This window comes from Ruditapes philippinarum, unplaced genomic scaffold (assembly GCF_026571515.1).
Source record: "Ruditapes philippinarum isolate M1 unplaced genomic scaffold, ASM2657151v2 ctg1000_1_1_1_1, whole genome shotgun sequence".
In the NCBI taxonomy this organism is placed as follows: Eukaryota; Metazoa; Mollusca; class Bivalvia; order Venerida; family Veneridae; genus Ruditapes; species Ruditapes philippinarum.
Window position 1 is genome coordinate 2344 of NW_026859957.1, and position 14141 is coordinate 16484.

The window sequence follows — 14141 nt, forward strand, 5'->3', positions numbered from 1 at the left end:
CTGCCTAAACAACAACAACAACTACAACAACAACAACAACAAACGTGTTTTCCGCCTGTACTTTCTATATATTTCTCACAAGTATCATATTATTGTAGTCTTTTGAAAAAACATGCATTTTAACACATCACCACTCCCAGCAGCACGTACGTTTTAAATACTAATCAGAACTCCGGAAAAAATATTTGTACCAGACGAATTTTCCCAGAAGACAGTGCTGCCTGAAAAATTGCCGACTTTTATGCGCACTTGTTCATTTGTATCAAGTACCAAAACATCTACCATTCTTCGGCAAGCGCCGTTCATTTTACCTCCATCCCTGTACATGTTATTTACTATCGTTCGACCTTGCACTAAGTTAATTAAAACTCTCTTGTCGGGATGCACACATAATTGACACGTGAATAGATATAACCCTCTAGTTGCTGCTGTGTAGATGCCTGTTCTATTATCATAGCCGGCGTTCTTGTCGAAATGCGTTGTAGTAAATATCAATGTCTCACCTGTGCTGGGATTGAGATTCTTCAAATTACTGGCTCTGAAGGCAACCGCTGAAGCTGTAGTGTATGATGTTATGAAATTATCATAATAGTATAGTATACAAATAAAAGATCTTGCAGAATATAACATATGATTATAAGAACAAAAGTGCATATTGTGGGAGAAGTGAACCTTGAGACAATAGCTATATATATATATTTCTTTATTTCCTCCAGTTTTGAAGAGTACATACATATACAATACATTTCTTACAAAAAAGTACATAAATCATTACATGTACATAAATGTATGACTGACAAACATATAAATACATGTATAATTATATAAATGTAACAAATATTGAATAAACACAGAATTGATAAATAATATAAATAAGGTAAATAATTTTTAACATAGAAACAATATATATACATATGGGGAAGCAAACGAAAATTTTGAAATATTGTTTTCAGCAATGTATCCTCTTGCTAAAGATTCTTATTGGAGCGAAACAAAAGTATCTTTGGAGGATATACAATATAGATGTGCCTGTAACAATGGTTAATGTAACAAATATTGAATAAACACACAATTGATAAATGATATAAATAAGGTAAATAATTATTTAACATAGAAACAATATATACATATGAGGAAGCAGACGAAAATTTTGAAATATTGTATTCAGCAATATATCCTCTTGCTAAAGATTCTTATCGAAACGAAACAAAAGTATCTTGGGAGGATATGCAATATAGAGGTACATATAACAATTAATGGTTAATACATGTACTTATAACGCAATTAAACAAATACATATATATTTCACATCACAGCCAGTTCATCGAATATACACCATTTGATGAAAGCTTTTGAAACTATACACTCTAGTCTCGTCGCTAAGATAAAAAAGATGTTGAAAACCACGAAACATTTCAATGACCTGCAGGTCAGGGGAAAGTGCAATAAGGTTTTGAAAAGTTTCTATTGCCCATAATTTTTGATAATGTAACCCATAACTTTGCCCTCTTTGACTCATTTGAGGGCAAAACAATAGAATATGTTTACATATATCATTTGTCATTAGGTTACAACTTTTGCATCTCATATCATATTTCCTAGAAAAAATATCGGCCACATTAGAATAAACGTTGATGTACACTCTGCCTGTAGGTTTCTATAACTGCGACTGAAGTGCCAAAGAATACATGGTTCAAAAAACAGGATGAACAAGGAGGAATTGTTTCAAACTTTGATCGCATAGTACACGGTTTTTCCAATCAAACTGTATAGAGCTATTGATTGTCGATTTGACCATTCTTTTCCAGGGTACTAAGATTTGGGAATACCCCTGTATTATAAAAGGTTATAAGGAAGCTTGTAAGGTGTATTTACCTAGGATCATGTAAATATCTGGTAAGAAATCCCTTTTTTTTCCTTGGGAAAAGCATAATGACGATAACCTATGTACAAAAACTTCTTTTATTCGAAATTTAGTGTCTAACTGGCAGAGCTGGCCAAATAATAACAGTTTTCGTTTATCTATCAAATTGGCCATTGGTTGTATATACTGATACAGCTCAGGGCTATATCCGTCCTTGTATTTACTGGTAATGACTGAATGCGTTTTATACATTGGTTATGTAGTTTAATAAGGGGCTTGTAACTGTGTCTCAGTAACTCCCGACCATAGCTCGCTTCCATACAGAGCCTTAGGTAGCACAACTGACTCATAGATTTTTTTTGCATGTAAGAGGATGGAGGCCATTTCTGTAAATACCACAATCCACGATACTAAAAAACGTTTTCCGAAGTTTATCACAGCTTAAAGAGATATTCACATCTATATCTAGAGTGTTGTTACATTGGACGCCTAAATGAAGGTAGCTATCCGTTTCGTTTATGGTTTTGTCTCCTAAAGTCCAGGTGCGAGGTCTTGATTTAACATCGTTGAACACTATTGTATTACATTTTTGGGCATTATATAGATATCTTTCATTTATGGAGTTCCTATAACATATGTCCATCAGGAAGTATCTAGACCGCGCTTTGTATTTGAAATAATAACCATGTCATCGGCGGAAGTTGGGCATCCACATTTAAAAGTACCTAATTTGAAGCAATGTTGACTACTGTCCCACTTCTTCCATTAAGCTATTTATGAATATGAGATAGAGAAATGGACTGAGACATTGGCCTTGACGGGTTCCTTGCAAAATGGGGAACCAGTCTGACGTGTAACCTTGTGATTTCACGCAGCTATAGCAGTTTTCCGAAAAATGACAAAATCACTTTAAATAGTGAAATATCAATACCCATTTTAAACAATTTAACCAGAAGTAATGATACCCAAGTGCGGTCGAATGCCTGTTTAGCATCAAGAAAACAAGCATATACTGGGGAATGGTTTTCAAGACCATAGTATACACATTCTCTTAGCATAAAAGATGTCATTATACAATTTACATGTTTTTGAAAGCCACCTTGTGATGCATTTAAATTGACATTCCCATCCTTTTCAAGAAGTTCTAATATAACCTTTTCAAAAAGTTTTAATATCACCGAGCATAGAGAGATTGCTCGGTAGTTATTTGGATCTGATTTCTTTTTTACTCCCGCCCTTGAAAAAGGGTGAAAATTATACCTTTTTTCATTTTCTAACGGAGTATGTGAAAACCTAAGCATGCTATTGAACAATTTTGCGATTACGTCAATAAGAAGTGGTCCGCCATGCATGACATTTTCATAATGAATTGATCAATTGCCACAAGCTTTGCGTTTTTTGCATGTTTGCAAGCTTTCCTTATCATTTCAGAAGTAATGTTGAAAGTAGTGTCATTTGAGCTTTCACAAAGCTTTTTTATATCGATAAGCTCATTTTCAACTTTTGACAAATAGCTTTTATTAAAACTTGAGTTTTCATCAGGTGAGTATAGCTCACTAAAATAAGTTCTCCACTCAGTTGTTTATTTTTTGCGGATCGCTGTATATCGTACCGTTAAAGCACATTTTCAAATCCAGGGTTTAAGGGTTTTTTATTTCGCGGCGATTAATAAGACGCCAAAACTCGTTGTTATCGCACTCTGCGGCCCGTATCAATTTCCGCTTCCTGTTCCTGCAAAAATTGACGTTGCAGCGTCACGATGTGCGCATCTAAACTTAGTTTTGAGCGATTTGTATTCTTTAAAAGATATTGATTTTTCCGTTCTAGGTTTTCCCGCGCGTATCCAGTTATTTCGCTTTAATTTCATATCTTTTGTGTAATGATGATAGCGTAGTATTCCAGTATGGTTTTATGTATGACTTAAATTTAACCTTTGGTATAAACAAATCTGTTGCAAGATTCACAATTGTAACAATACCAGCGTAAAGATCATCTATATCATTTTTATTATTTATAGGAAAATCTTGTGCATAACGCAGAACGTCGCAATTTTCTAAAAAATCTACATACTGGTTAACCTGGTCTTGTTTAACATTATGCCAGTTTATGATTTTACGGTCGCATGTTTGAGCATCCGAGAAGTTTGGCCTACCATCGTACTCAATGTTAAGTGTGCAAATGATTGGACGGTGTGTCGATACGTTAAGCGCGTTGTCGTCAACAATTTGACAGTCTTTGACATATTGTACGTATGAATCTGGTAAAACTACATAATCTATCAAAGTTTCTCTGTTACTGTTATATGGAATGTTGCTGTACTTTGCTCCGCGGCAAGATTTTAAAGTATTTATGGTTTGAAGGTTATATTTCCCTAAGTAAAGCGAGCAAAAGTGCACTTCGAGGGTTTTGTGGGATTGTGCTTGTTATTCGATCTGACTTGAGTTCTGTGTTATAATCCCCCATTACTATTAATGTGCCTTTGTCTATATACATGCAAATTATATTTTCTAGTTCTTCGAGACAATTTCTGTATACATGCATGGGGTGATTTCCGCATGGCATATAAATCTGAAGAAGGAAAATGTATGTTTCCGGTTTTTATCATAATTTGGATGCCAATAAAGTATTTTGAAACAATATCTAATGGTGTAATATATGAATTCCATTTCTTATGCCATAACATTGCCAGACCTCCTTTCCCCACCCTTCTTAAAGATGGCATATTCAAGGTCAGGGTCCGAAACAGAGAAACTTATATAGTTGTTATTGATACTGTCTAAAAAATGGAGGTCTTTTCTGTATAACCAGTGTTCTGATATACCAAAAATATCTATATTCTCTTTATTAGTAAGTCACACAAAATAACTTGCGCCTGAGATGATTCCAGTTGAATTCCAGGTCGCAATTTTTAAATTATCTTTTAAAGTTGTCAAGACACATGTTAGTCTACAACATGCTCTAACACGGAGTATGGTGTTGTATTGATTATAATTGTATTTGTTTCCCTCCCAGTAAGGCTTCATCATTGCAGTTTTGGTTTGTTCTAGCGTTGGCTTTTTGACCCATTACCAAAGGTATTAATTTCTTTATCGTTTATAACGGGACTTATTATATGCATTTAGAGACATCCATGGTCTGCAAGTAATGCCCCGTGGCCAGAAGTATGGATCATTAATTAGGAGATTACCCTTACCGTTATCTTCAACGTTAATTCTTACTACAACTGTTTTATACTTTCGGTTTCTAAAGATACATACTTTTGTAACATGTGGCCCCTTAGCCTGAACATATTTTTTAAGTTTTTGTTCGGTAATTGATTGTTTGAATCCACCAATATAAAACCTTTTTGTGCGCCGTCGCACATATTGGGAAAAAATCATCATCCCCTCCCTCCTCGTATTCAACGTTAACGTGGAGGGGCGGATCACACTTAGGTGAAGGGATGGACATTGCCTGTGTAAGGGTAGTTCGGGTCTGTGATTAGTTATGTTGCTTCGGGCTCGGCATTGACACCGGTTTACAGCTACCATGTTTGGTATCTTTTTCGAATTGATCAGGTTAAATGGGCAAGACTTGTTTTTAAAGGGGTACCCGTGCCTTTACATACATCTGCATACGAGACCTGGCGCTTTGTCTGGCTATCAGATCTTGTGGTTACGATAGTTTGGTATTGTTTGGAATTGTTTTCTGAGGTTCCACTTTATTAGCAGAAGGAGGGGTATTTTGTTACATGCTTTTTAGCAGTGAACTGTGCTTGTCTTTCGAGGGATTGATCATTGCATACGGTTTCATTGACGGATGCAGAAGATGAATTACCACTAGGGGTCTGGGAGTCGTGCCCAGGTTGTGACGTGACGGGTAATTTCTTCTGCATTCCGCAAATGGTCCGATATATTCACACCACAGGTTTCGACACATGATTTTAAGTGCGCAAATGCAAAAGATATCTGAATAAGGTGGTCTTGAGTATTTTTTATAGAAGCACTATTAGACTGAATATATGTCTTACATAATTCTAGGTCTTTCATCACTGTGGATTCTAGTTTTACTAACATGTTTATTTATGTTATCAACACAAGTTTGAACACTGTCATGTTTGTTTGTAAGATCCATTTTAGAATGAATAACTGACGTAGATAGTTTCTCCATAGCTTCCGCATGCGTAGATTCAAAACTGCACTGTTTCTGTTTCACAAGAAGAAGATCTGCTTGTAGAGATGCAACCGTGTTCTTGAGTTGCTCCATCTCTGCTTTGCAAACGCATTTATTAGTATCTTGTAAAGTGACAGATGATTTACGTCGATTAGGCTTTTTTGATGTTGTTATAATATTTTTCAATAACGAGTAGTCTTCTCCTTCGATTACGCAGAGTATAGCATGAATATCGTAGGCAAGCTTAATATCAGCAGAGTCCCCCTGCCTGGTACTTACACGACGTTTAAGCGCAGTATTTACATCGAAAGGGTACCTTCCGATTCCCTTATAATGTTAAAAAGCATTTGACGGCTTTCTTCCAGTTTTGTGTCAGACTTGTTATATTCTAAAGACCAACCTGTCGACAAACATGTCTGCTGGTAGGTCTCTTACCCACGACTGCAATTGATATAGCTCGTTCAGATCCGTTTCTGTCTTTTTATCAACCCGAGGAATGGCTTCAAATGATAACGACTCATTTAGCGTTGTGTTTAAGTCAATGTTAGGGACATATGTTTGGAATTTATTCGGTGACATTGGCGACATAGTACTTCTATAGTCATATTGAGCGAAGTTGTCAGATTTCATCGCTGTATTAACGGGGAATTTTTACCGTTGTTTGATCGCTTAACATAACTGGTTCAAGTTCCGTTAGATTTTTGTCGAGTGCCATATTTTATATACACCAGCGATCAATGATTACTGATCACAATTCAATCGTCTGCAGTTAACACAATTCAACGTTTGCGCATTGGTCATTGCAAACAGTTTTCAAACAAAGAAGACAAAGAAAATTTTGCTAACTTCCAAATTTCAAACTAATTCAAGTTATATTTTCATGATATAGTACACGAATTATGAAGTTAATCTAATTTGTAAAGAAACCATACTGAATATAAAATCCAATCACATATAATTCCATATATAATTTACGTTTTAGTGCGAGAGAAAATTTTCCACCTCTCCATAACCGGAACCGGGTTTTTTCGTTTATAACGTAACTATAGCGTCAATAAAAACGCAGCCGTAAAAATGCAAATATAATGAGTAAATACAATAAAAAAATGGGTGAAATTATCTAACCTGAATATTTCTATTAAAGTTCATTAAATTAATCTTGAATATTCAAATAGATCTGCCTAATACCAAACTAATACCAATAACATCATGTCTGATATATGTGAAGTTTATTTTAAAGAGAATAACGTTGTGTTTTGTCGTGAATCAAATGTATGTTAGCAATAAATAATCACATATCATAAAAAGTTAGCAAGGGCATGCAATTTTCTGAATCCATTTTAACAATTCATGAACACATTTATATATTATCAAAACTGAATTTCGCACATAAAACCCGAAAAATGATTTTAAATTTATTTGTGTCACTAAATAAATATAACTTTACTGTTTTATCACAGATATATAAACAATTTATATTTAGCTCCATGTTTTTATGTTTCGCAACTTCAATTTCAAAATAAAACAATCATAACATAATCATATACGTTTCTACATAATTACAGTCTCTCTTTGAATTTGTAAGATATAATGATATTTTGTCAGTTTTAAATTTTCATTGAAGTCAACAAGAAATAACACGATCTTTGCAAAACGTTTCATGCGTCATTAATACGTGAATGCAGATTTGTTTTTACTTTTTAAAAATACCATAATACATTTATACATTGAATTACTCAATAAAACCATCAAAATTTTATATTTACAAAATTTATATAAGGTACATTCATTGTTAACATTAGTGGCACAACAGCTTTGCGAATACATCGGTAGCGTATTTTGTCTAAGGTTCTTACTGACCGGGTCACGTGAATCAGTGGGCGGAGCGATCCCTTCTCTGGCGTAATGTCAATTAAACAAAGAAGGATATAAATATATATTAACATATCAGTTACTTGCAAGTAAGTACATGTAATATGTTTATATAAAGGTATAAAAGGTAATAAAATTTAACATATAATGTACATATGTCAAATATGATCAATATCAGAGTGTTGAAGAGGTTAATATTCATTTGATAACGAAAATGAACAATAAACGAATTTTAATTGAAATATAACAAGTTAAATCAGTGTTATAAATTATTATTATTACTTGTAGTACATTTTAATACACATTTAAGTGTTCTGTCAACTCATTGTATAGAATACTGCATCGTCCAATGAATATAAATCAGATGCAATACAGGTTTATCCATGTGTAAAATGTTCCAATGTACAATTCTAACTATACAATATGTCTTGACTTGTGCAATCAGAAAGAAAACTGTCAATGTTTACGTGGCGCAATAGGTGGCATACAAGTAAATAAGTTGAAGTATTAGATCTATTAGCAAAAGTATTACATCTTAGATCTATTAGCAAAAGTATTAGATCAATTAGCAAAAGTATCAAATCAATTAGCAAAATTTTCATATAAATTAGAAAAAGTATCAGATTAATGAGCAAAAAGTATCAAACCCTTTAGCAAAAGTTTCATATAAATTAGAAAAAAGTATCAGATCAATAAGCAAAAAGTATCAAATCAATCATCAAAAGTTTCATATAAATAAGAAAAGTATCAGATCAATTAGCAAAAGTATCAAATCAGCTAGCAAAAGTTTCATATAAATTAGCAAAAGTATCACATCAATTAGCAAAAGTTTCATATAAATTAGAAAAAGTATCAGATCAATTAACAAAAGTATCAAATCAATTAGCAAAAGTATAAGATCATAATATTGTTATACAAATCTAAGTACACAATACATCTAACATGGCAAACAATTTATATTGAATAGTTTGAAAAGACAAGATTCAAACTAAGATTTATCTCTACTTACAATTTATGTCTATCATTATGCAAAGTGTAACATACATCAAGTTATCTAGTTTTATAATATTCAGTTTCGCACGCAATATTTACAAGGACGAAATTAAAACAAAACTAAAAGGAAACAAACGATAAGTATGATGTAACAAACTTACAAGCTCATGAGTAAATTTAGGTATTAGTGTATTATCTGAACACAGTTTTCCGTATATACAAATTTTTAACTGTGATTGACGGTTGATTAATTAACACTAATTGCTTGTGACAAAAATAACTGCCTAAACAACAACAACAACTACAACAACAACAACAACAAACGTGTTTTCCGCCTGTACTTTCTATATATTTCTCACAAGTATCATATTATTGTAGTCTTTTGAAAAAACATTGCATTTAACACATCACCACTCCCAGCAGCACGTACGTTTTAAATACTAATCAGAACTCCGGAAAAAATATTTGTACCAGACGAATTTTCCCAGAAGACAGTGCTGCCTGAAAAATTGCCGACTTTTATGCGCACTTGTTCATTTGTATCAAGTACCAAAACATCTACCATTCTTCGGCAAGCGCCGTTCATTTTACCTTCCATCCCTGTACATGTTATTTACTATCGTTCGACCTTGCACTAAAGTTAATTAAAACTCTCTTGTCGGGATGCACACATAATTGACACGTGAATAGATATAACCCTCTAGTTGCTGCTGTGTAGATGCCTGTTCTATTATCATAGCCGGCGTTCTTGTCGAAATGCGTTGTAGTAAATATCAATGTCTCACCTGTGCTGGGATTGAGATTCTTCAAATTACTGGCTCTGAAGGCAACCGCTGAAGCTGTAGTGTATGATGTTATGAAATTATCATAATAGTATAGTATACAAATAAAAGATCTTGCAGAATATAACATATGATTATAAGAACAAAAGTGCATATTGTGGGAGAAGTGAACCTTGAGACAATAGCTGCCTCTTTTAATTGTTCAAGTGAAACTCGGAAATGATTATCTTTAAATTTCCTTGTACATTTTATATTCAAATAACACGGTTTATTTATTTGAATCTACAATACATCATGCCAAATACCATTATAATTACTTTATCGATTGATGTAAGAGCATGTACATACGAAGAGCACTGCAGTTAAGAGCATAATTAATATGACATTGTTTAAATTAAAAATCGGACATTGTTTAAGACATAAATAAGAAGTTTGTATTGTCAAACAAGACATACAAATTGAAGCATTCTGATATGTTGTTGTCCTAAGTATGATAACATAAGCAAGAATGTATTTTTGACTTTATAGTTTTCTCTATGTTCCAAACAAATGCACGCACAGAGTACAATAAAATTGCTTACATAATAAACATTCAATTAATGACATTATGCACATATGCATGGGTCACATGATTTAAAATTGTAAAATAAATTGAAGAGAATTCCTCGTCACTTTATTTCTTGCAATTAAAGTGACATTCTGATATTTTTTCCATTGTTAGACTTAGCGGAATCGACTATTTATTTCAAAAAATTGAGTATTGTAATGGTAAATTGAGATCAGATTGAAAAATGCTAAGGGTAAAATAAAAAATCTGCCCCAAAAATTTGAACGTTATATGTAAATTCCGATGGATATTTACAGAATTTTTCTTGGACCAAGTGACTTTTTGCCGTTCATGTGAACTGAATTATAAAATTGAAAGGAATTATTGCAAAATGTAATCTTATTTTGACTTTCACCTGTTTACTCACTTTATACCCTAAGATGGGCATATTGTCACTTTAAAAAATAAAACTAAATAAATTTAAATAAACATGGAAATTCAATTTTATGAAGCAAAAATGTATGTTTCAAATAAGCTTGACAATTGAAAAAATATATATATAAAACTTTGATACGTTATTATTGTGTAAATAAAATTTACAGTTACTAGTTATAATGTTGCCCGTTGAGGATCGACACATGACATTGCGAAGTGACAAGCAACAATGCGATACGATGCCGGACAATGCGAAGTGACGCCCGTTAGTGATAAGCTCGACAATGCCAAGCGACATTTTGATAATATTGCTGAAACATACTGATAAAATAGCACTTTGAAGGGGGAGGACTCATTTGTACATAAACCCACTGACGTTTAGGGTCAGATCTTGCCCCCAACGTGATACACCCCTGTAAACACACTATTAAAAATATTTCAATATTTAAACACGAATTTGACATCTGTTACAACGATTTAACTGTTTTTCAATCATTTTTTTTACATATATGGGAAAAAAAACAAACAAAAAACGTAAACCATCAAGTTTCAATCAAGTAAAGATTGCAGACTCCAAAATGTTAAAACAAATAAAACCTTATAAATCATTATTTAATAAACTTTACCGTGAAATTTACGGTGTAAATCAAGAGACTATGAATTATCTTCTAAATGCAATCAGAATAAACATTTAAACATCGCATTTAATGATTTTAATATGAATATCAACTTTTGATTAAAATCGAAAGTAAATAAGCAATTAGAGAAGAATTTCCGGTGTACATGTTTTCGACTTCTCGAGCATTCTATCGTCATTTCCCGCGTGTTAGCTGTTTGCAAGCGCTCGGTGAAATGACATTTTATTTGTGATAAAATTATTACCAAGATGCACAGTGTGTTGTTTCCCTATTTGTTTTATTCTATATAATGTACGGTATAAATATTTGAATTTGGCGGTCTTATTGGGTCTCCCGAAAGTGACACTTTTAATACAAGTTTAGTCGTGAGGTAAATATAGTGTTGGGTCCCGGCTCAAAAAACGAAACAAGAGCGTGAACATAATATTATGCTAGGCTCAGGTCGCGAATTGGTTGGACGGTTTACATTTTGGAGTCTGTAATGTTTACTTTATTGAGACTGGATGGTTTACGGTATTTTTTCATATAGTTATGTAAAAATAGTTTGAAAACCAGATTTATCGTTGTAACAGATGTCCAATTCGTGTTTAAATATTAAAATATTTTTGACAGAGTGTTACAGGGGAATATCACGTTTGGGGCAGGATCTGACCCCCAAGCGTCTGTGCAAAAATCTTGTACATGTGCAGCTAATTTTGTATCGTTTAAAAACAGTAGTATACGTATAATGATAAAATAGTTCTGTGTTTTCTAAAATTTATGAAGAACTGAAGCATAGCACCTCAGTTTTACTTACAATTACTTTAGACTTTACAATATTTTGTTAATTTAAAACCGCAATGATTTTGCAATCATTCAAATACGACAAGACGAAATGATGGATTTTGTTTTGATGTGACGATAAAAATTTGGTTTTGTCGCACAATGATGTCTCGAATATGATTATTTCACACAGATAATTTAGTAACATTATACCCGGCTATCGCTTTTAGGGGCGTCCAAATGCAAATGTATAAACAGGGTGCGCATGTTTATTGAAAAAGTAACAACACTGAAATTTTGTTACTTTGTGTCTCAGTTGTCACATGAAAAACATTGCATTGCATTGAAGCCCATTTTAAAGCGACATCTCTAAACGACAATGCGGTTTTTCGTTTGGTTTTGTCGACTGTCATTCACATTGTCTAGCATTGTAGGGCATTGTCTAGAATAATCTTCGCATTGTCTTGTGATGACCTTTAAAAGTCACGGACGGCAAAATATATAGCAAAAATAGTACATCTTACAGAACAGTTAGTAAATAAACATACTATTAGGTAATTTAATTTCAAATATAAAAGCGTATTTTAGTAATTTACAAGTTTTTCACGACAAATAAAATATATCAAACCTTTTTCCGTTTTCTCTTTGCACTCTTTTTCATGCCTTTCCTCAAAATCTACAAGGTCGTTTTTGATTTTCTCCAAGTCTTCTTGATTTTTCTCCATTGCTGCTTTTGTGATTCCATCCCTTTCTGAAAGCTCAGACTTTAGCCTTTCAATAATGAATTCAGTTTTGATAATTTTTTCAAGAGTTCTTTCCTCGTAATGAAATTTTGAGCATTCAGGTTCACTCGAACAGAATGTCCAAAAAGAAATTAAAATAAAGTATATGCACGAATTCATTGTTGTTTCAGCTCAAGGGACTAAATAATTATTATTGACATCCATGTCTTTATATAAGCTGCGTCAAAAGCCTGTTATTATCTTCACAGTTATTTTTATGATATCATTATTCTTAATAAATAAAAGAGCGATAATGCCTTTATTGCATCAATTGATCTTTTTTGGGATAATCTTGAAATAATTTAATAACAGTTAAACACCTGCATTATCAATGTCTTAAAACCATTCTGAGAACACGTGCACGAGTTTGAATGGGAAGTAAAGATTTGATATTCGTGATGCTTCTATCTCAGTTAATCTTAAATTATTTTCTAGTCTGGTCCAGTATTGGTGTCATATGATGTAATATAATTATGACCTAAGGCCTAAAATAAAATTTAATATGTTTCCCCTTCCCTATCTACCCAACAAATTTGCCCCTACGCAAACGTTTTTTTCAGGTTCTTAGGGGATGAAAGTATTTTTTTCTTTCAGAGTACAATAGGTGCAACTTAATCTGATATCTAAGACAGCTAGCATAGTTAAATTATTGCATATGTCAGTTCTGAATATGGTAATGTATGTACGTATCTATTGCACTTAATAAATTAATTTTAATAGTTCATTAAACATATATTCAGTTATTTATTATTATGCACAAATAAAAAAAATCCTACCTACCTACTCAACACTAATTGTAATGGGTCGTAAAGGGGAAACTAACACATTTCTATTTTTGGCCTAAGTAGGACAAAAAAAACCCCTCGGGTTGAGAGGTTGGCATCGTAGACATCTTAACAGTCTACGTATTTGATATAAAACTGACACAAATGATATAGTAGTTTTATCTTATTCATCTCGTTGTCTGCGAAAAGTTGGTTTTACTTTACACCTTACAGATTAACTCAAGTGGATCAAGCGACAACTCATAGCAACTCTTCCTTGTATTTAGGTAAATATATAAACGATTGTATTAGATTTTCTTAAATTCAAAATTTCTTTTTCAAAGATAGGCTTATTGTTTCAGTAATCCTAATGATAAATGATTTCTTTGCAAGTTATACCCTTACAAAAAAGTACATTTAAATCACGAATAAAAAACTATATAACACACAAATATCCATTGAATATTTTATAGGTTTAAAGAAAAAAATTCTTGTAATTCTTTGTAATTTTGATGTTGTCTTGAAGTATATTTACAAATACAATCTGTCC

At 32.7% G+C, this 14141-nt stretch overlaps 1 protein-coding gene across 1 annotated transcript; it reads right to left on the reverse strand.

The window, feature by feature from the left end:
• Window positions 1-9293: 9293 nt before the first annotated feature.
• On the reverse strand, window positions 9294-13146 carry LOC132758401 (uncharacterized). Its single transcript, XM_060750074.1, has 2 exons — window positions 12674-13146; window positions 9294-9720 (listed from the first exon to the last, which is right to left on the reverse strand). Exons 1-2 carry the CDS (start codon window positions 12945-12947, stop codon window positions 9491-9493), a joined length of 504 nt encoding a protein of 167 aa, XP_060606057.1. The 5' UTR covers window positions 12948-13146; the 3' UTR covers window positions 9294-9490.
• Between the last annotated feature and the right edge of the window lie 995 nt (window positions 13147-14141).